This window comes from Amblyomma maculatum, chromosome 1 (assembly GCF_055883805.1).
Source record: "Amblyomma maculatum isolate TAMU_Amacu chromosome 1, ASM5588380v1, whole genome shotgun sequence".
Lineage (NCBI taxonomy): Eukaryota > Metazoa > Arthropoda > Arachnida > Ixodida > Ixodidae > Amblyomma > Amblyomma maculatum.
The window spans coordinates 426,923,445-426,943,915 of NC_139344.1; the positions used below are offsets into that span (position 1 = coordinate 426,923,445).

At 43.4% G+C, this 20,471-nt stretch overlaps 1 protein-coding gene across 1 annotated transcript in view; it reads right to left on the reverse strand.

Annotated features, from left to right (window-relative positions):
- The window catches only part of LOC146209309 (uncharacterized), a 38,544-nt gene extending 26,994 nt beyond the window's left edge, over window positions 1–11,550 (reverse strand). Inside the window, exons 1-6 of the mRNA XM_084599373.1 lie at window positions 11,332–11,550; window positions 11,039–11,131; window positions 8,460–8,609; window positions 4,371–4,440; window positions 860–1,171; window positions 442–539 (exon numbers count right to left, since the gene is read on the reverse strand). Coding sequence (XP_084455499.1) covers window positions 442–539; window positions 860–1,171; window positions 4,371–4,440; window positions 8,460–8,609; window positions 11,039–11,131; window positions 11,332–11,387 — 779 coding nt within the window. The 5' untranslated portion in view covers window positions 11,388–11,550. The remainder of the gene's footprint in view (window positions 1–441; window positions 540–859; window positions 1,172–4,370; window positions 4,441–8,459; window positions 8,610–11,038; window positions 11,132–11,331) is intronic.
- Between the last annotated feature and the right edge of the window lie 8,921 nt (window positions 11,551–20,471).

The window sequence follows — 20,471 nt, forward strand, 5'->3', positions numbered from 1 at the left end:
ATACAAATGGTGTCCATTGCAGCCGCGGAGGTGGAGGCTGCTGCTACAGTCGCGCCGCGCTATCAGCACGATCGCGAAACATCCCTTTCTATGGACTTAAATAATTCTGATTTACTGTAAACACCTTCATGGTGGTTTCCCTTACACCAATTCTTCATCTGGTTTTCGTTCTACATTGTCCTTTTGGGTCTTCACGCTGAAACTGCATGTAACGAAAACCTGGACGTAACGAAAAATCGCGGACATTTTACAATTTCGTTATACCCAGGTTTAACTGTATTCACACAACTCCAGTGTTACTGTTCAATAGATGCGAAGCATACTTCACTCTCCAAAAACACCCACTGCAGCACAGCAGAACAAAAGCAGCTGGAACATTCTGAATCTGTGCGTTGCCAACAAGGATGCGCCAGCTTACGACTAACGATAATTCTACCTCACCTGTCCTCCGCCATGAGAGCTGCCAACTGTTCGAGGCATTCTGCCTTCTTCTTCTCGCGTGCTGCCATGTCACGTGCAGGGATCCCCCGGCGCTGTTTCTGCACATGTAGACACAAGCAAAAGTGGCAGCGGCACTTACTTGGCATAGACAATAGCAAGCTTTAGAACAGGGGGACACTATCAGTTAGGAGGATAGAGGAACACCGGAGCACGAGGTCCAGAATGAAAGCCGCGACCCTTGCTGGCGTAGCATTCTGTGCGTGTGCACCCCTCAATTACCCTATCCCCTAATAGACAGGGTTCCACCCCCCCCTCCCCATTCTAAATCTCGCTAACGTCTCTGTGAATGCAACTCACGGTTCAGCATGTGATAGCTGTATTGTGACTGAATCCAGCGTTAAAACGCAGGAGGCCTTGCCTTAGTCGAGGCTGAAAGCCAGGCGTCGAGCACATGCCGCACTTGGTCTGCAGTGCAGCAGCCCGGCTGGCCATCTCCATCGTCGCTGCCCACTGGTGCTGCTGCCTGGTCCAAGGTGGCAGCACCAGTGGATGTTGGTGCCTCGGCAGCCACCAGGGAACCCCTCTGGGCCTCCCAATGGTTGGACCGCAACCACTCTAGCAGCATCGAGGCGGCCGTCCGCAGGACCCCCAAGGACGCACTGCCACCGCACAAGCTGCTGCCATGTGCGGACGCATGTCGCAGGTCAAGCACCCAATCAGGGACACCCAACTGCAGGGCAACATTCGGTTTGCGGGTCATCATCTGCACTGGCCTAACTAGGCTCACTGCAAGAAAGAGGCCTGTCCTTTATCCCTCCAAATAATGGTATCCTGAACATCCCCATATCGTCTGCATACCTTAACTGGCTTATGATTTTGTTTAGATTATAGGGCTTAACGAACCAAAACAACTCAGACTACAAGGGACACCGTAGTAGAGGACTCCGAAAATTTTAACAACCTGGGGGATCTTAAAAGTGTGCTGGCATCATACACATGGATGCCTTAGGCTCCATCAAAACATGGCCACTATGGCCGGGAACCCACATAGCTGGAATCAGCAGTCGAGCACCTTGGGTACTGAGCCACCTGAGCATATCCCACCCTCTGCTATGCTTGCCCCCTCTCAGAATTCCCTCCATGCCTTTGTGAGAGCGACTCAGCCTTCGGGTTTGGTCCTGTGGTGGGGATAGAGCCTGTCTGCTCACTCGCAATTACAATCCCTCCGACCCCCTTTATTTAAAACATTAGCTTTGTTTTTCTTTAAAGCACTGCCTGAGCATCAGCTTTTTCTTGTTGAGCAACTTTTCAGTACCAAAGGCAACAAATGAAGAGTTTGGGATTGCCCTGAAATGAACTCTTTGCTGCACTGAGTTGCACCTGCAATGTAATTAAGCAATTCGGCGGCGACGATAGCAGCAAGCGTGTTCAATGGTCGTCAAACTAGGAATGCCCACAACACTCGGCAGTGTCCAATTTCAAGTCATCAAAGAAGCATCTAGATAAGCCAACAAAAGGAAACTGGAACAGAATGGAACAATGTGAAAGCAATCCCGCTTTGCTACAATCATTAGAGATAAATCTCTGTGCATTTTCCACTGCAAAGAACGAGACAGGGAGCACGAGATCATTCTGCACAAAGTAATAAGGCTGCATGCCAGCACTTCCTGGTGGCAACAAATAAAGATTAAAATGCGTCATGGCAATATTATGCACGTCCTGTCCATGCCCAAATCCTGTGCTTGATTTTGACTAGGATATCATTAACTCCCAGCCATCTTTCTCTGAATTTACACGCTAACACTACCGTGACTAAGACAACAGGGCTAACTTAGTACTAGTACTAAAGGGACACTAAGCAGAAATTTAAGTTGACTTGTATCTGATAACGAAGAGGCTACACTCACTGCTGAAAAGAGGTCTTCTATAAGCTGGCAAAAGTCAATGAGTAAAATACAGGTGCATCATGCACAGGCAAACTCTGGTGACATCAAGACTGAAATTTATGTGCATCGCAGAGGCTAACCTTACTTCCTTCAAAATGTTGATCATAGCCTTTTTGGGAGTTGAAGCCATGAGTTACAACCCAGGAGAGAAAAGGATACTGCTCTTGTAAATCGTGCCCCAAAATAACAGGGCTCGATACTGCCTCGTGGCCAAGCAAATAGGCAGTACAGCCCATCTCAAACACACAGTATACAGGGTATGGCATCTGCTTCTGGACCTTACAGTACAGCCCACACTGCATCACACAGACCACATCCAAGGAGCTCCCCCGGGGATGCTACAAGGACCCCCTAGCATGGCCCTGCAGCAAGCCCTGTGGCCAGTATGTTTTTGACAAAGCACACACAAGAAGTTTCAGCAAACCCAGCTACCCAGCTCATACAGATGATTTTAGGTTAATTCAAACTTTAACATTGCCGAAAATTCACTCAAATTTTGTCGAATTAAAATTAAAGGAACCTCCGCTTCTGGCACGCAGTACATGTGCTTCTCTGCAGTGCACTCTCAACACTACACTGAGTAACTAGGCAAACATAATATTTTTTTAAGTTTGTATGTTCGTATCCAAACCTTAGATCCAAAATATTAGAGCCCAAAAATACAATAACATGAGCAGGAAAACACAAAGAAATGTGTGCACTGAGTGCATCCTTGTTTGTGTGAGAAAAAACTTGGGCCCATTTTCCAACTTAACCCTCCCCTGAAGCGAGCGCCAGTATGGTTGCAATCAAGGACTCATTTCAACAAGCATGCAATTATTAGTAGAAGCAGCAGGAGCAATTGTAGAACTCGGGTTCAGCGAAAACCGTTGCTAGACCAATCTCCAAGGTCACATGCATTGCAAATGAAACATGCTCGGCTCAGCAACTCTGTTGCCCGATGAACTCAAACACTGTAGAAAGAGGCACATTAATTTACACTCAGAGGTCACAACCTTCACAACAATAACTTCTTTGGCAAATGTGCTGAAATGGCAGTAAAAGTACTGCAACATGACTGCACCTACACAGGAGCTGTGCCAAAGAGCAGTGACCAGAAAGCCTTTTTTTTTCTTTGTAGCAAGAGCTACATCGGCCACATTCTCGCCATTTCACAGCGCCTTTCCGTGCCTGTCCAAAGAGCGAAGAAAGAAGTCGTGGGAGGCGGCAGCTGGCAGCTGGCATGGCCGAGCACTAACTGGACGTACGGTTTCCTGACATTACATTTGGCAGCTGCCAACCTGGGTCTCTTCTTTCATTTAGGAGGGTGATATTACAATCAGCCTGCCAAAACCCTTGCATTCACGTTATCCCTAGGCCACGCAGGCATGTTGATACGGCTCGGTTAAGGCAGGGCACCATATGCTGGCTGGTAGCTTACGCTATCGCATCATCGCAAGGTGGCAGTGAAAACAGAGAGAAAGAGGTGCCGCAGTGGAGGGCTACGGACCACAGCGCGATAGAGGCTTTCGCCTCATCGCACTTTAGTGATCACAAGTGCCCCCGATGGCATAAATAAACCATAGAGTAAACTACTATGTGCAAAAGCAATGTCTTTACTTTCAAGTCGAACCTAAGCGTAGTCATGCAGATTGCTCTCGCGTAACTCCAGGTTTAACCATAAGCTAAACCACGGCCAATTTTTTTTAAACTAGCAGATGTGTCTTGAAATTCCCTCTACTGGGACTTATGCGCATTATAAGTGTTTTGGGCTTTTAGTTTGAAGAAATTAGCTTATACCCTGAGGCAAGGCCACGCCTTCTACGGGTGAGGAAAACAATTGCAGGCTGCATTTTCCATTTCATCACACACGCTAATGCTACCTAAAAGATACCACTGCTTCAGCCAATCGGAGTGCCCTTATAGAAATCAGCCCTCAAGAAGAAATGAAGTAAGGACACAGGGTGACGATGCATGTAACTGATCAGTATGCAGTAGACATACCTGAAACGCAGCTTCCTTTGCACTGATGTTCGTTGCACTCCGCAGCGGCTCCACAATGTCTCCGACAAACCTGTGAAAGGATGGTTTACAAAAGGCTCATCAGACATTGAGCGAACAGCCAAAAGTGAATGATGGTGCCACAACCTGAAGCAAAGCTTGGTGGTTTGGAATTAGGCGCCAAACTGCGAGCAAACGAAAGTTCCGAACCGACTGATCCTGTTTGTTTGTTTGACTTTAGGAAGGTACCATACAGCTGCTGCTGCAACTTTCAAGCCCATCTATATTACTGCTACTGCTACAAAAAAGAACCTACTGTGGTACAAACAAAAATTAAACTACAACATGCCCACAGCTTTATAATGTGACGGTCTCTCAGCTACAATACAGACTTCATTTTCCTTAAACTGTACAATGCACTAAAACCTTGCAATGCAAGGCTGCAGAGTAGCAGCAACAAGAAAGAGCAATGGATGGGTAAAAATTTCACCATTTCCCTGGAGACATTTATCCTTCTCTCTTTAAATAAGCCTCACTTGTTGCAATTAATTGCAAGAATGAAAGTAACCAAAAAATGAGAGTAAAAATGCAGTGTTAGTGGAAGTCCAGTGTTTCCAAATTATATTATGAATTCACAATTTCTGTATATGCCCTCACAGCGAAATGAAGAAGGAAGCCTCAAGGCTGTGAAAAACATGTCGCAACCAACCGAATAGTATATTATCCTTGCCCTGCTTGTGGATAGATAGATGTAGTCGTAGCAGAGTATCAAGTTATCCGAAAACTCCCTGTGGGCAATGAGAGATGCTGTGTCGTGTGTGCCAGACCAATTTTATTTCAACACCTGGAGTTCTTTATTTTTGCCTTATGTTACTACAGTAAACAGCCATTTTTGCAATCTGCCTGTCAAAATGCAGCCATTGCAGGCACGATTCAATCCTGCGTCTCTGAAAATCTGCGCCAGACACACCAGCAACTCATGTTCATTACTTCAACATGACTAACCAACTGCTATTTCTAAGCTCGCAAAAACAGAAAAGTGCTGTTCCACTGCACCTGGATAAATTCCAGCATACAAAGCACTGCTACAGATCACGTGCTTCGGGAAACAGTCTAAGCAGCCACAGCTGATACAGCAACCATCAGCAGCTTCCCTCGTCATTGCCAAATTTCTTGCACACAGCAGACAATGCCTCCACAAGAGCACCAATTCATAATGACATCCAGAAAGTTGTTTCACTCTAAACCTCATTTCTTCTATCCTCCTGCCAGTAAAGTTTATGTATTTGTCTACAATTTAGTTGTTTACAATTCTACTCCATATGTCTTCAACAACTCTGTGCTCTGGGTCACTACCTGCTCCAGGCCTTGTACCTCTATCAGTGATGGCCCAATGTTTCTATTCGTGGTCTCTACAATCTTACCGTGTGGTCCTAAATAGAAAACGGTCTTCAGCAACACTGGTTGCCTTGCTGTCTTGAGGACAAAGCACAGACACATAAGTGCAAATTTCGAATCAATCTCTTTCTGCACCGTTCAATGTTAGGGACCAGTTCAATGTTGGGGACTACCGAACTGATGATGCCTGTAAGAATTCATTTTTTTTTACAGCCTTCCAGTAGTTTGCCTTCTGTGCCGGAATCATTAATTTCTGTCAAAGACCACAATGTCTGCACTGCCCACACTGTCATCGCCTGATGACACCCACTGCAGAACAAAGTCATCTCCCACATTCCTCCAATCAACCCTGCTCAGTACGAGCTGAGGACACCCCATTAACTTCTAAATCTCTACCGCTCACCTGACTTTCTGCTTCTACCAGCTAGTTGGCCCTGGAATCCAGTCTGTCAGTTGTAATGAATAGCAAATACCTTGCCTTCACAATAGACAATACATGTCCTGCTCATGCCGATTTCTGTTATCAGGACCAGAGTATGAATATCATCCAGACATGGTAGTAATTGAGTTCAACACATTTTAATTACTTTCTTTGTAATTTCTTAAGTGATAATATATCTAGTCTGGGAATTTAATACTCTAATGAATTACTTTTTGTCAGTCATTTTGCAACAAAAGCAAATAATTCCTTTGAAAATTACTTTTGCTAAAGTACGCCACCACTCTTTCAATAGACATACTGTAGAATGCTGCGGAAGCAAAAGCGGCGTGAGGCAAGCCTGGCCGAGCATAACGGATAGGCAAAAAGGAGACAGAATTAAGCAGAACTCGGCATCTGAGATCCCCGTGTCCTGTGCAGGCTGTGCTAGTGAGTCTATGATATGGGTTGTTGCAACCATTCCCCAAGCAGCAAGATGTAAGGCGTCAAGGGGCTGCTGAAGGGACAGATGCTGCAAGACAGCAGGAGTTCAAGACTAGTTGCGTCAGCTAAGGCCAAGTGGCCCAGTGGCTAGGGCACAGAATAACCTTCGAAATTTTCTGAACGCTGCATTTCCCTCTCACCCCTCCTGCCTTCAACTTTTTTTTTCTGCCCATTTTTTTTTTCTTTTTTCACTAGAGGAGTATAACACCCCAAAAAATATATATGGCTATGCCATTGCTTGCAGAGGTAACGGGGTCATAAACGTTTTCCCGAGATCCCATGAAATATTACAAAATCTAATTTAATTGTTTGTTCATTACTTCAGGGCGTTACAGTGTCCATAAATAATATTTTTTAATGAAACCTATGGCACACCTGCTACAGGGGATACATAATATGGGAGCCAACACAAAGGAAAGCATAGGCTTTTTTATTTTTTGCCACTGGCCAATGTGAAGTACTAATTAATCATGGAGAGAATTGATTAGAAAGTAAAAGAAAAAAACAACCACATGCCACAGGTGGGATCTGAACCCACGACCTCCGAATTTCGCAGCATGTGGTCGTTTTTTTTTCTACTTTCTAATCAATTCTCTCCATGATTAATTAATGCTTCACACTGATAGCAGCAAAAAAAAAATACTCCTATGCTTTGCTTTGTGTCGATGTATGTTGGCTCCCTTCCTTAGTATCCGATAAAGAAACCCCTCGTTTCCTCGGCGTATTTTGCTGATTAGCTACAGGTGAGACCGACAATTTTCAGATTTGTGTGTACTGACACTATCGAATGGCAATGGCTAACACTGCAGAGCCAGCATAAAACGAAAAGATAGGAAAGACAGAGTGCTTAACCAGGAAATGCAACCCTTTACATGGAAAGGGGAACAAAAGCAGCTAAGAAATGGGAGGGAAAGATGGGTCTGCCATGTAAATAGGACGTAACCAATGTGATTGTGGTCGCAACAAGCTATGAAGGTCCACAGTGTGTTCCTCAGCAGGCACCCATGCTAATATACCACTCGTGTAAATTCATAAATATACTGCAAACTAAAAGGCACCCAAACCATACACTCTACTAAATAGCTGCTGTTGTGCCCGGGCAAGCCACTCGGATTCCGCTCAACCGAACGTCGAGCTTCTCCTGCTAACACCCCCTTTGCAAGCCTCGATGCTACACCGCAAGGCAGCGGTGCATTGCAAAGCAGCATCAGCAAGCTTCATGTTGAAATACACCTGGGGATTCCAGACAACCTGAAGCCAGTCCCCTAGTGGCGAATCACCTTCGTGCCCCGGCAGATTTAAAGAGGGCGATCAGTGCACTTGCTGATTGGACCTCTCATACCGCTGTTACGTGATGCCTCTGGATTGGACAATTCGAGTGACAATGGTTTTTCAGGCTATACTATAAGCGAGTGCACTGCCGCTGGAGACCGAGACCTTAACGAGCGTTCATCGAGTGCAGTGCTGCTCGCAAGGAGGGGAAGCGTCATAGTCTCCCCGGCCATTACTATGCGACTGCAGTTGTGTATGACTAGTAGTCTTCGGCCGCTGTGTCTATCTTGTGCGGCAAATAATGCCTTCTATACTTTATAAAGTCGCCTTTGTTCATCTCATCGACGCTGACACAGATTCATCACTACCTTCAAGGAAGCAGGCAACTCTCAATCACGAAACGGGCGACGAGAGATACGGGCCCAACTCTTTCGGCACAACACTGGTTTGCATGAACACCTCCCTTTCATTTTCCCTAGTACCCACCCCGAAGCCCTCACCTTACTATGGCCACGGCGTAGAGTGAACTGCGTTCATCGGCACTCATCCCTCCAACTGCAAGTGCACCATCTGGGGAGAGGATGTCACTCAGCTGGGCCCGGACAAGTGCTGCAGTGGCTTCAATGGCTGGAGGGAGCCAGCTATACAACCTGGAAAAAAAAAGCATGAGAGAGAGAGGTCACATAGATGGGTAATTGAATCCAAAACTAAGAGCCATCATCTTGTGCCACGCGATAACCCCCGGAGTCACATTATCTTATGGAACGGAGGCAAGAAATTTCTGTCAGCAAGTTTCTTTGCTTTTTTTACATAGGAATGATGCAGAAAACATTAATGTGCACAGATTGCCAGGTGTAGTTCACCTCTACTTGGTAACTAATAACTGAATTTCTTCTTTCAAACTGTTTTGATTTAAACAGCTGAGTGAGGACTATGACAAACAAGAGGACATCAAAGTCATGTAAGACACACAAAAACTTTCAACACAATAACAGCCTGTTCAAAGTGTCAATATTCCAGCTCCTAAGGAAGGCTGGCATTAGAGGTAGGGAAAATCAAAGCAATGTAGCATTTGATTCCTCACCTTATCTGATGTACCCTTATATATCACTGCCACTACAAAGCTGCTTTAACCAAAATTCAAAAGAGAGAAGAAACCCAATTATAAATTATCTCACAGCACAGGCACCATGTGCAACATGTATGTTCATTCTAAAGAAATAGTACAGAACTAAAATTTGGTGCTGTTATTTCACACATAGGTAGGATAACCTTATATTTATTTTTCGTGTCTCATCATAGTTTTTGTCCGCTAATGCCAAACATACTATAGTCTGATACAGGTCAAGAAAAAAGCGGCAAACAGCCTTCAAAGGACCCCCTTCAGCCAGTGGCATTGCTCCAAATGTGCGAACAAACAGAAAAACGTGTTCTTCCGCGCTCACAGTCACGTGGACTTTTACCGAAATAGCCACCTCCGGTTGTCGCTTCCGTCCGTCAGTGTTGCCAGCGGTGTCACCTCTATAGGGCTCCATGGCGGAAAAGAGATGCAGTGAAGCACAGAACAACAAAGCGGTTTCGTGAAAACTCGTATATGCTGAAATTCACCATCAGAATTTGTACTCTGATGAGCAAACAACTATAGATCGAATTGAGTAAAGGTATGTATTTTTGCTGGAACTCGCAGAACATTTAGAAACTATTTGCCAGCACGGACTCACTCGAAGAAATCACGTTCAAAGCACTACTCGTAGGTGCAAGACGGTCGGCCGTGACGTCATGGTATAGCTCGGCAGCTATTGGTGGAGGGGGATCCTTTGATAGCTGGATGCCGCTTTTTTCTTGACCTGCATCAGACTATAGTATTATATGCTACTATGTTTCATGCAATTTCAGTTTAATTTTCAGCCATTCCTGACACAAATATACAGTGACTAATAAAAATGTGCCCGCATTTTTTTATGTTTTGGATGGTTACATACTTCTGCTTTTTAAATTCGCATATCTTAAATTTTCCAAGTATATGCCAGATGCAGATTTCATCAAAAGCAGAGCTGTTCTATAGAACAAAAAGCAAAAATAAATGTCAAGTGCTTGATTTTTGTGAAGTATTTCAAGCACTGATCTGTCACTGTACACACGTGAGAGACAACAAATAAAACTGCAGATCATGGGATGCAAATAACTCGCACAGGGCTGACAAAGTTTCTTTGTTGGGCACCAGTACTAATGTCCCAAACCATCTTGTCAGAAGATGAATTTCATATGAATCTTCTAACCACCAAAACGTTGCATAGTTTTGTTTATGTGCCTGATGTGCACACACACGACCGCACACAGAGTGTGTAAACAAGCATGCAATGGCGACAGCTTCAGATCAAACTTTGTATATCCTTCCAGACAAGATTTTTGATAACCTCTGATTTTCACATGAAGCATATCACTGGAAATTCAAAGGGAATAACTGTACAAAGCAATCTCACCCTCAACTTTATGGACTGAAACGCAAGAAAGCCCTTAACGGGGGTGCCTTCTATGGTACTAAGCGCTACAACTTCGCGGGTCGCGCTTTCGCGATTACAGTTAGCTTTGAACAACAAAAGCTTACGAAATGCTAGGTGCAGTTGAAGCACACTTACAAAAATGTGCATGTCCCAAACGTTTGCCAAAATGCACGTGTTTTGTTATTCAGACATCAATACATGTCATGAGCCATTGCTGGTCGTTTTTAGAGCACCGATTCTAAATAAATACCGAAACCCCATCTGATCGTACAGTAGATCTGCACCTCTATTTTTGAAGTAGTATATGTATATGTCCCAGACAGCCAAATTAGCAGTAACGTTGAACAAAGATATCGTTTTATGCACTGCCGTTTTTCGCCCACACCAATCGTAAAAAAAAAAAAAAAAGAAAAAAAAAAGCTATTAACAACGAACACAGCTGAAACACATACACCTTCATCTTCCCAAATAGCTAGAGATCGTCTTTCCATCATGAGCAGAACTACAACATTGTATGACCAGTGACTCTCCTAAACTTTAGTTTGTCATGAAAGATTCAGTGCAGAATGCCCTACCTGCTTCTCCATACAGCGACGCCTGCAAGCCCGGCAGCTTGATCCTCGGCAGAACTGCTGAAAAGGTTCTGGTACACCTTTTCCCATTCGTGCCTGCATAGTGAGGCCCGATCAGTGAAACACACCCAGTGAAAACACTGCAGAAATTGTTCACTTCATGAAGCCGCTGGCTAGACATAAACAATAACTCCAGGAGTGACCAACAAAAACTATTCATGACAGGCACATTCACAAGAAGCTACTGCTGTTCACGATGCTTTCGACGACGACCAGTCAAGAAACGCAAAAATTACCTGTTGTACCATGGCACAACTCTGAAGCGATTTCCGTTGATTCCTGGAGTGCCCATTGAAAGATATAATGCAACGCGACCAGCTAATTAAACGAAAGTTACAAAGCCTTTCACATTCATACGGTCGCTGCAAACTCAAAACAAGTGGCACGTTTTGGACACTACTACTACTGCCACAGTGTCACTGCCAGCTGCTACAAGGTGCCACAGCAAACGGCATACGGCGTAGGACAGCGGCAAAACAGTGGCATCAACCCGCAGTTTCCGTGCCTCGAAATAGATGGCGCCACATATACAAGCACGAGCACCTGCAGCGCGTGTAGGTTCACTAAGTCTTAAAACCCTAAAACTATTTCTCCATGATTTCACATTTCAGATAATGTTTCAGACTTCTGAGACTTCAACAGAATATCTAGTTCAATATAATTTCAGATTCTACCAGACATAAGGTTCCTAGGAAAATTGTTCTTTCACAGTTTACATCAGTGATATAATATTAGCTAGGATCGCCATTTATTCCTACAGCGTGTTTTGTATTTAAAAATTATGCTCAACTACAGGGCTACCTGGACTGAAGCACAGACCTTGTAGCTAGGTTAGAGTCCCTAGCTAGGTTTTGGTGGTTCGCATCAGTACAAAGATTGCCGTCGGCTGCAGCATCAGTAGCATGTGGTTATTGATTATCGTTAGATATCAAAAAGGAAGGAAAAGATATTTGCCAGCATCTGAACTGGGGTGCCGGAAGTAAGGGATAGTGAGAAAGCGTTTGATGAAATCAAGATGTGAGCGACTGGGAGAAAGGACAGGGTAGGTACAAATAAAGAGAGATATATACACTATGGTTACAGAGCTAGAGCACTGTACTATGGTACAACTGCTGCAGCATTTTTTTGTCAAAGCGAGTGGAACTACCAGTTTGACAGGCTGCGTCATCTGGTGGACAAATAGGAAAACAACGTCTTGGCGCGGGCATAGCGCGCGCGTCTGCTAGGGCAGACTTTACAGTTCTATAGACCTTTGCAACGAGGGCCTCCTAGGCGCCACCATATTGCTCGCTGGGCTGTTTGTGCGCTTGACGTCAACACGGTGGAGGCGGCAGCAGAACAGGTTTGCAACAGTCCAGAGAGGAGGCGTTTCGACAACCTCCTCATCCGATGCAAAGGTCTATAGATGGCGCAGCCTATCGAATCGACTGCAGCTGCACATAGCACCACTGGCTCCGCTAGCCGTGAAGAAAAGTTCTGAGGCACTATAGCAGCAGCTAGCCTACTGCACTTCTTCGTAATTTTCAAAAACCGCGAATAACAAAATGGCTATCGAAAAACATCAACAATAAGAAAGTACACTCCACCATATGACGTTCGGCCAATCATGAGAGAGCATTAAGAGTTCCTCCACTCCGCGTCGTCTTCATGTATGTAGTCTGCTCGCGGCATTTGCACATATGGCTGTAAAGTATTATCTATAGATACTGTTTACCTACTGAACTGTGGGAGAACATTAAAAGTTTTGAATAGCATGTTGCGGTTAAGCTACCTGCCACATCAGCTTATGCGAACGAGGTCGTGGCGACAATTCTAGCCTAGCGAGGACGTCTGATTTTCCAGAATGAAGCCACGTTTTCTTTTTTTTTTTTTTTTTTTCAATCAGTCGACTCGTTTTTAGCGCAGGCCTTTAGGCCTAGGAAAGGCAGATAGCGTTTGTACAGTAAGTGCATAGGAATAATTGCTGGCTTCGGTTAAATACCCCTTAGTTTACTGTTATAAATCGAACTTTATGCCGTCAAGTAGTTTCACTTAGCTATAATTGTAGGTCTTAATTATTGTTGATTAGTTGAGATTAAAAATTGTACTGGCTACATCTATACACATTGTTAGCTGCAGCAGCAAAATCATTTATTGTCGTATAGCTTATGTCGAGTATTATTGCACTGGACTAATTGTAGGTCCTAATAATTACCGTTAATTCGTTAATTGTGAATAAACATATCAGACGGTGTTGTAGCATTGTCTTATATTTTTGGAGAGCTCATATCAAGTACAATTGCACAACACCAATTGCATGTCATAGTTATTCTGTTAATTGCTTATTGTAATTAACACTAGAACTTTCGGCTACTCGTTACAACGTCATCATATATCGTTGGAAAGATCTCGACAAGTGCAATAAATACTGAACAACGCAAAAAAAAAAACATTAAATCCGAGCATTAACCGAGCTAACGCTCGATTTAAAAAAACGTGCTGTAGAAGGAACAGTAATGAGCACGTAAGAAGACTGAAGGGGCCCCGATAGATTTTTTTACAACTCGTAAAGATAAGTACAGAAAGTATAATGAATAGAAGTTGGATCAAACTCAAGTCTCCAGTAACCGCCACGCGACTCCTCTATATATAGTCCCCTGAAGGCATTCTCTAGTTTGCCCAAATATAAAGGTAAACCATCATGCAAAGTTATAAGCTAAAGAACTGCGATGCTGGCTTTTTTGGTGTCGTCATATACAAAAAAAAAATTATTCTGTTTACTGTTCAGTGGAGTAATTACGCCACGAACCATGACCCATACCACCTGCTCTTCTTGAGGTTAATTATATGCTGCATAGACGACCCAAGGAAAGTTTTGCAACTGCAGTATTAAAGAAGTCTGATGAACCCTTCTGGATGTCGACATGCAGTGATGTAAATAAGGTATATTGATCAAACTATTAGCTTATATGAAAAAGCAGCATCCCAAGACAAAACGAACTCGACTCAAAGTCGAGATATATGTCCCAGCCCCACCATGCCAAGATCGAGTTATAGTGTTCTAGAATATTTAGACACTGCAGCAAGAGAGGTCGGGCCGACCTAGGGGATGGACAGATATGCCTTACACGACCCAAGGTTGGCGCCTTAACCTTGCGCCAACGCTAAATGCCGCATTTAAGGACGTTAGCCTAGTACATTTAGAGGATGAGCTGCAATTCAGCAAATACAATATGCCCCTTAAATGAAAAATTACAAAGTGAATTAGGGGCTGATTTAATCAGAGCACGTTAAAGATCCCCAGGTGGTCGAAATTACTCCGGAGCTCCACTACGGCACCCCTTTCTCTATTTCTCCTTTCACTCCCAACTTCCTCCCTTCCCTTAATTACGGCGCGGGTCAGGTGTCCACGGAACAAGTGTAACAGATACTGCTACGTTCCTTTTCTGTGAACCAATTAAAAATTAAGTGAACTAACGCATTTAGATAATTAAATAACTTGTCGAATCAGGCTGTCGAAGGCTGCAAGAAAGAGCGCGATATCTCCCTCGAAACAGGCCATTCATTCATTCCCAAATCGTTATTCACAAAGATGACCTGAGGTCTAGAGGGAAAGTAGGTAGGTTAGGCGAGGTGACCGTAGGCGAGGTTGAGGGCATGAGCTCGGTATGGTCGCTTGAGTTCAAGTTTCTGGCCGGGATCATAGCGTCGCGTCAGCATGATACTTTAAAATATTCTAGAGCACTACAATTTGAAGTCGTTTTTCACTGTGCTGTGGCTCATGGCGTTTGCCCCTTTTGGAGCCTATACACGCTCGGTGGCACTCAAACGCGCTGCTTCTCCCATCATTCTTGCCAGGTATGCGCGGCGTTGTGGCCACGTACGCTTCTAGATCGTTCTTCCTTTCCATGCCGTCATTGCCACAGTCGCTTAATAAAAGGAGAGATGGAAAACAATCGATTTGCTAGTTATTGCGCTACAGTACAGAAGTACTCGCTACTGCCGACAACGTGCTATGCCCGTAACAATTTCGTGCTTGCATCTACTATCGATTGCAGGAAGGCAGCAATTTTTGAAGCGAAAGCTCTACGTCGCGCAATAGCCAATATCAAACTGGCAGGCAGCTTGACCTTCAAAAATTAAAGAGCACTGCAGAATCTGCATCGAAGTAATGCGAAAGCACGGATGCTGCTGTTGGTTGCTTCTGGTTGCTTCTAGGTGCTTAATTCACTTCTTGTTTACCCATTTTAGTCTTTAATACTTTCAAAATGCGCGCTAATCCCTTCCTATGCCCTTTATCGGCTCTACTTCCGGTTGCGTGACGTCACATTAATTCACTTCTTGTTTACCCAGTTTAGTCTTTGGTACTTTCAAATTGCACGCCAATTCCTTCCAATGCCGTTTTTCGGCTCGACTTCAGGTTGCGTGACGTCACATCCTTGACGTCATCTTAATTGACTGATTTATTTAACTAGTATTTGATACATCTTGACGTCATCCTAATTGACTAATTTAATTAACTATTTTAGTATTTGATACATTCAAATGTGGCACCAAGCCATTGGCTTTACTTTTACATTTTCTGCCACTAATTAATTACCTAATTAACTTATTGGCCTAATTATTCTTTCTGACACAACATTACGTCATCCTCTATCGTTTGACACCACTCATTAACCTCTACCACTTCTCAATTACTGACAACTGCTGCGGACACGATTTTGCGGGCGGCCTGCGGACGCGGTCTGCGGACAAATCTGTGAACATAGCGAAGTAATGCTTTCGCAATAATAAGCAAGAGGTTGTCACAGTTAATAGATCGATCCCACCGGCCAGTTTCACGCCGCCGCCGCCGCCGCGGTGCATGCTGGTAGTTGTAGTCATTCGCCTGAGTGCCTGCGCGCCGCGTTTCCGAACACTTTTTAGCTCGCGTGTATGCCCGAGTGCGTTGGGAAAATTCACCTATTACGTTCCTGGATGAAGGGAAAAGCGACTCCGGTTTTAGGCGTAGCTTGTGCAGCTCGTTCGGACGAAAAGCCGTCGGCGCCGTTGTCGTCGTAATAGTAGTAGCAGTCGACGGCGTGCGTCGAAAATATTCGGGGGTTGCGCAAAAAATTCTATCACCGTGATTTTTCCTTATAGTGTTTGATCATTTATTGGTATATGATAGGCGATGACAAGTTAATAAAACCATTGTAATTAATGGTTAATTAGGGATAGAAAAAATTGAAATAAGGGGGTTCAAAGGTGTCAATATGCTCAGGATGAAAAGGCAATGCTTGCTGATACTATCTACAAATATTTACAAAGTATAAATTATCAATTAGGTAATTGAAATAATTGAAAAAAGAAAAATATGAAAAGGTGCTTGTAGGTGCAAAAATTCCCGGAATAAAAAGCCAGTGCTTGATGGCGCTAATTAAAAAAATTTGGAGTGTGTAATTGATAAATTATTTAACTTTATTATCGTGACAACTAGTTAATTAAAATAAAATTTAAAAAATGAGAAATACGGAAAAGGGTCCTCGTAGGTGTAAAAACGCTCGAAATAAGAAGTCAATGCCTGATGACGCTAATTAAGAAAATTTCGAGCGTAAAATTGATCAATTAATTAACTTTATTATCATGATGGTAAATGAAGATCTTAACTTTTATTGACGTAATGTGCTCCACAGGTCACTTTGCAACAACTTACCCAGGATTTTCTGGCCTAAGATCAGGTAAACTTTCACAAATCCACGGGGTCAGCGGTATTTCTGAAACCTCACTATTGTCGGGCGAACACAAATAAAACACATCATCTAATCAATTAGAAGTCAGTTGATATCACTGTTGCTAAGGTCTGTTATGAAATATCGGCTTTGTGCCAAATCTAGATGACAATTAAGACACGAAGGACTGACGCCAAAATTAAACATTTTCGCCACCCTCCATGGCATCACTGTGGCGTCCAGAATTAAGCTAAAATAAGGTAACACACACTGAAAGCACGCGCGTGTTAAATTAAACCTCCAAACAGTCGTTCTGCATCAAAGTATTCATACATGGCTAAAATATAGGACATCACCGCCTAATCACTCGGTAACAACAGAAACAAAATGAAGAGATCACTTCAGCTCCGCCTTTACGTTTATGACTCGATAGCGTTTCACACACACCGATGTTTCTCGCTTTCAATTTTTTTTGTTATTTTATTTGTGGTTTTATTTTATTTCTTTTTTATACATAACACTTAGCATCGGGAAACATTGGTTTTTCATTCTGAACGGTTTGATACTTTTGAAAGCATTTTTCATTTTTTTTTTCAGTTATTGGAAACAATAAATTGATAACACACACTCTGAATTTTCTTCCTTAGCCTCTTGATACATTGACTTTTCATTCGTAGCATTTTGAGACCTTTGGACCGTCTTTTCACTTTTTCATTTTTTTAATTCGTTTAATTCCCTAAATGATAAATAACACGTAGTGAGTTCCCTTGATTAGCATAATCAAGCATTGGCTTTTGATTCTGAGCAATCTGACACCTTTAAGCCCAACTGCTTCAATTAATTGATCAATTGCGCACTCTAAAATTCCTTTATTGGCATCATGAAACATTGCCTTTTTATTCTCAGCGTTTTGAAGTCTTGGAAGCCCTTTCTCCAATTTTTCATTTTTTTTTTCAATTCTTGCAAGTAAATAATAGATCAATTGCACGCTCTATATTTTCCTAAAAGCATTGCCTTTTCATTCTGAGCACATCACTATCCCTTTTCTCTCAATAAAGCTTTCCCGTCAGCCAGTCACCATTCTGAGCATTTTGAAACCTCTGTACCCCCTTTCTGCAATTTTTCATTTTTCAATTACTTGAATTAATTCATCAATTACATATTCTGAATTTTCCTAAGTAGCTTCACAAACCATTGGCTTTTTATTTTGATAGTTTTGACACCTGTGAAGCCCCTTTTCTCAAATTCCTTTGTTCGTTTCTCATTTTCTTAATTTGTCATTTAATCAGTTAATCACAATTATTTCTATACTCGTCATCGCCTATCACACGTCAATCAGTTATCAAGCACTAGAACCACAAATTGCCTTGAAATGATATTTTTCACTCAGGCCCCGATTATTTCGGATGTGCGGTGCGGATGGGTTTTCGACTAAACGAAGAACAGAAGAACAAAGGGACAGCAAAAACGTTTTCCTTGTATGTAACAGTCAGCGAAATTTTCTAAAATAATGACAATGCATTTTTCTCGGCGGCGAAGTCTGAGAAATGTGCGATGATTGCAGAAATACAGTGGCATATGCGTGCGCTGACCAGCGGACTACAACTAGCATGGCGGCGGAGAACTTCCGGGAAACCGGCGCATGCGCAGATCGGTCTGTGGGATCGGTCTATTCCCCTTTGGTGTACCACCGCTGGCCCTTTACTTATGATACAGCAACACGAGTTCCCTCTTGTAGTTGACGGCGCCCTCGATTCCAGTTCCGGCAATTCAACCGCTGCAAAACCATGTCTGCCCAAGTCTAAACTTAAGCTTAACCAAAACTTTACTATAGTGCTCTAGCCAATTTTCTAGAGCAACACAACATAACCAAGTAAAACGGCGCTTTCGCTTTCGCCTAACTAGGTTTAGCAGGTTTAAACATGTCGTTTTATTGGTGACTTCTGAATGCCACCACTATAAGCACCCGGAAAGTATAATCCCTCGACCCAGATACTTTTTCACGTAGGGTAAGTCGCCTGGGTCTATCCGACCTCCCTATACCCGGTCGCTTCTTAGCCGAATGTTGCCTCATCTGCGTCTTCGGTATTGGATACATGAAGGCCGCGCGCACTCTCACATAAGCTCCCTCCGCACTATAGCTCTTAGCATGATGATCCGCGTTACTGGCCGCAGTCCACGGGGCTCCCATGTCAACATGGTCTGACAGAGGACGCCGTCCACTTCGTTCCGGCCACCTCCTTCCAGGTCTAATAAATGCTTATTTCTTCCTCCATTGAGAACTGGTATGCCAGTTCTGAATCACTCGGTTTGGTGCTGTGAAAGGTTTACAGCGAAGCGAATCACATCAGCGAAAGCTGTTTGGCTGGATAATTATATTAAATCGAGACATCAAACCATATGTCCTACAAGAAAGTATTCATTGCGCAGTCTGTAAAAATTATGCTGGCTGCGAAGTTTTCCTCTGGACCTTGGCACATGTCACGACTTTGCATAACGCGCGCTCCAGTTATTCCTTTCAATGAGCTCCAACCACAGTCAGTGAACTCTCCTGAGCTCAGGAACTTGGGTCCTCACATAAGTGCACACAAGAACTGCTATAAAATGTTTCATGGGTAATCTAAATTATTTTCTTTCGAGGAACCGGTTATCCCACCTCCACCATTTTATTCGCGGACATTTACAAGAATTCAGCCCCGGAAACGCCCATAAAAAAATTCCCTTCCCCATTTCCACTTCATCGCAGCGCACCCGGGCCGGAGTGTGCATGTATTAACGTGTTTCCTCTTGTAGGTGACGGCGCGTTCTGGACTCCACAGTCTCGCCAATTTACACGCTTTAAGAGTCCATGTCTACCAATGCCTATAAAGCTGAGCTTAACCAAAGCAAAACCAAGCAACACTACGCTTTTACTTCGCCTAACTAGGTTTAGCAGAGCTGAACCTCAGCCAATGTTTTCTCTGTAGTGAACTAGTTTTCTCAACTCTGGGGCGCGGTGACACTATCGCTTAAAATTTCGGCGTTCAGCTACTCCTGTGATGCAGAAATTTGAGAAACCTGAAATTATTGTAGGAGCTGCGTCTTTAGTTTACTCTCTTGCTACAATGTCCGAAAAAAGTAGTATAGATCTAACTGCAGTAAGTTCCTAATGGTACTTGCTGCGTAATTACGTTTTCTGGTCAGAAGTTGGGAATGTAATATAATTTCGAATCTAACATGCTGAACCAGCGAAAAACACAGAAACAATTCATTTGTTATAGTCCAGCGCTGTTCCTTGTGTGTTTTCCGCTGGTTCAATATGTTAGATTCGCACCAACTAGTCCAAACGGGCATCATGTTATTATAATTTCGTTTCATGGTTGAATGCAAGTAATTTAACTAAATCACCTTTCAAAAAGTAATTTTGTGATGTATTGTCGCACTCGGCCTCCAATATTAGGCGATTTTGCGCAGTGCTTTGTCACGTTTCGAAAACAGTGCCTTTCTCATTCCCGATCTCGGAAGGCATAGCTTATACTTTTCCTCTCTCCCCTTCATCTAATTAAATGTAGCCCGAGTTTTTCTCATCATCAGAAAAAAAGAAACATTTCTAGACGTATATGATAAGATGGCCATGACTCATAAGGTTACGATAGTTCTCTTGCGTTGCGCAGCCCCTAGCTTATGGCGCCATACCAAAATATAGC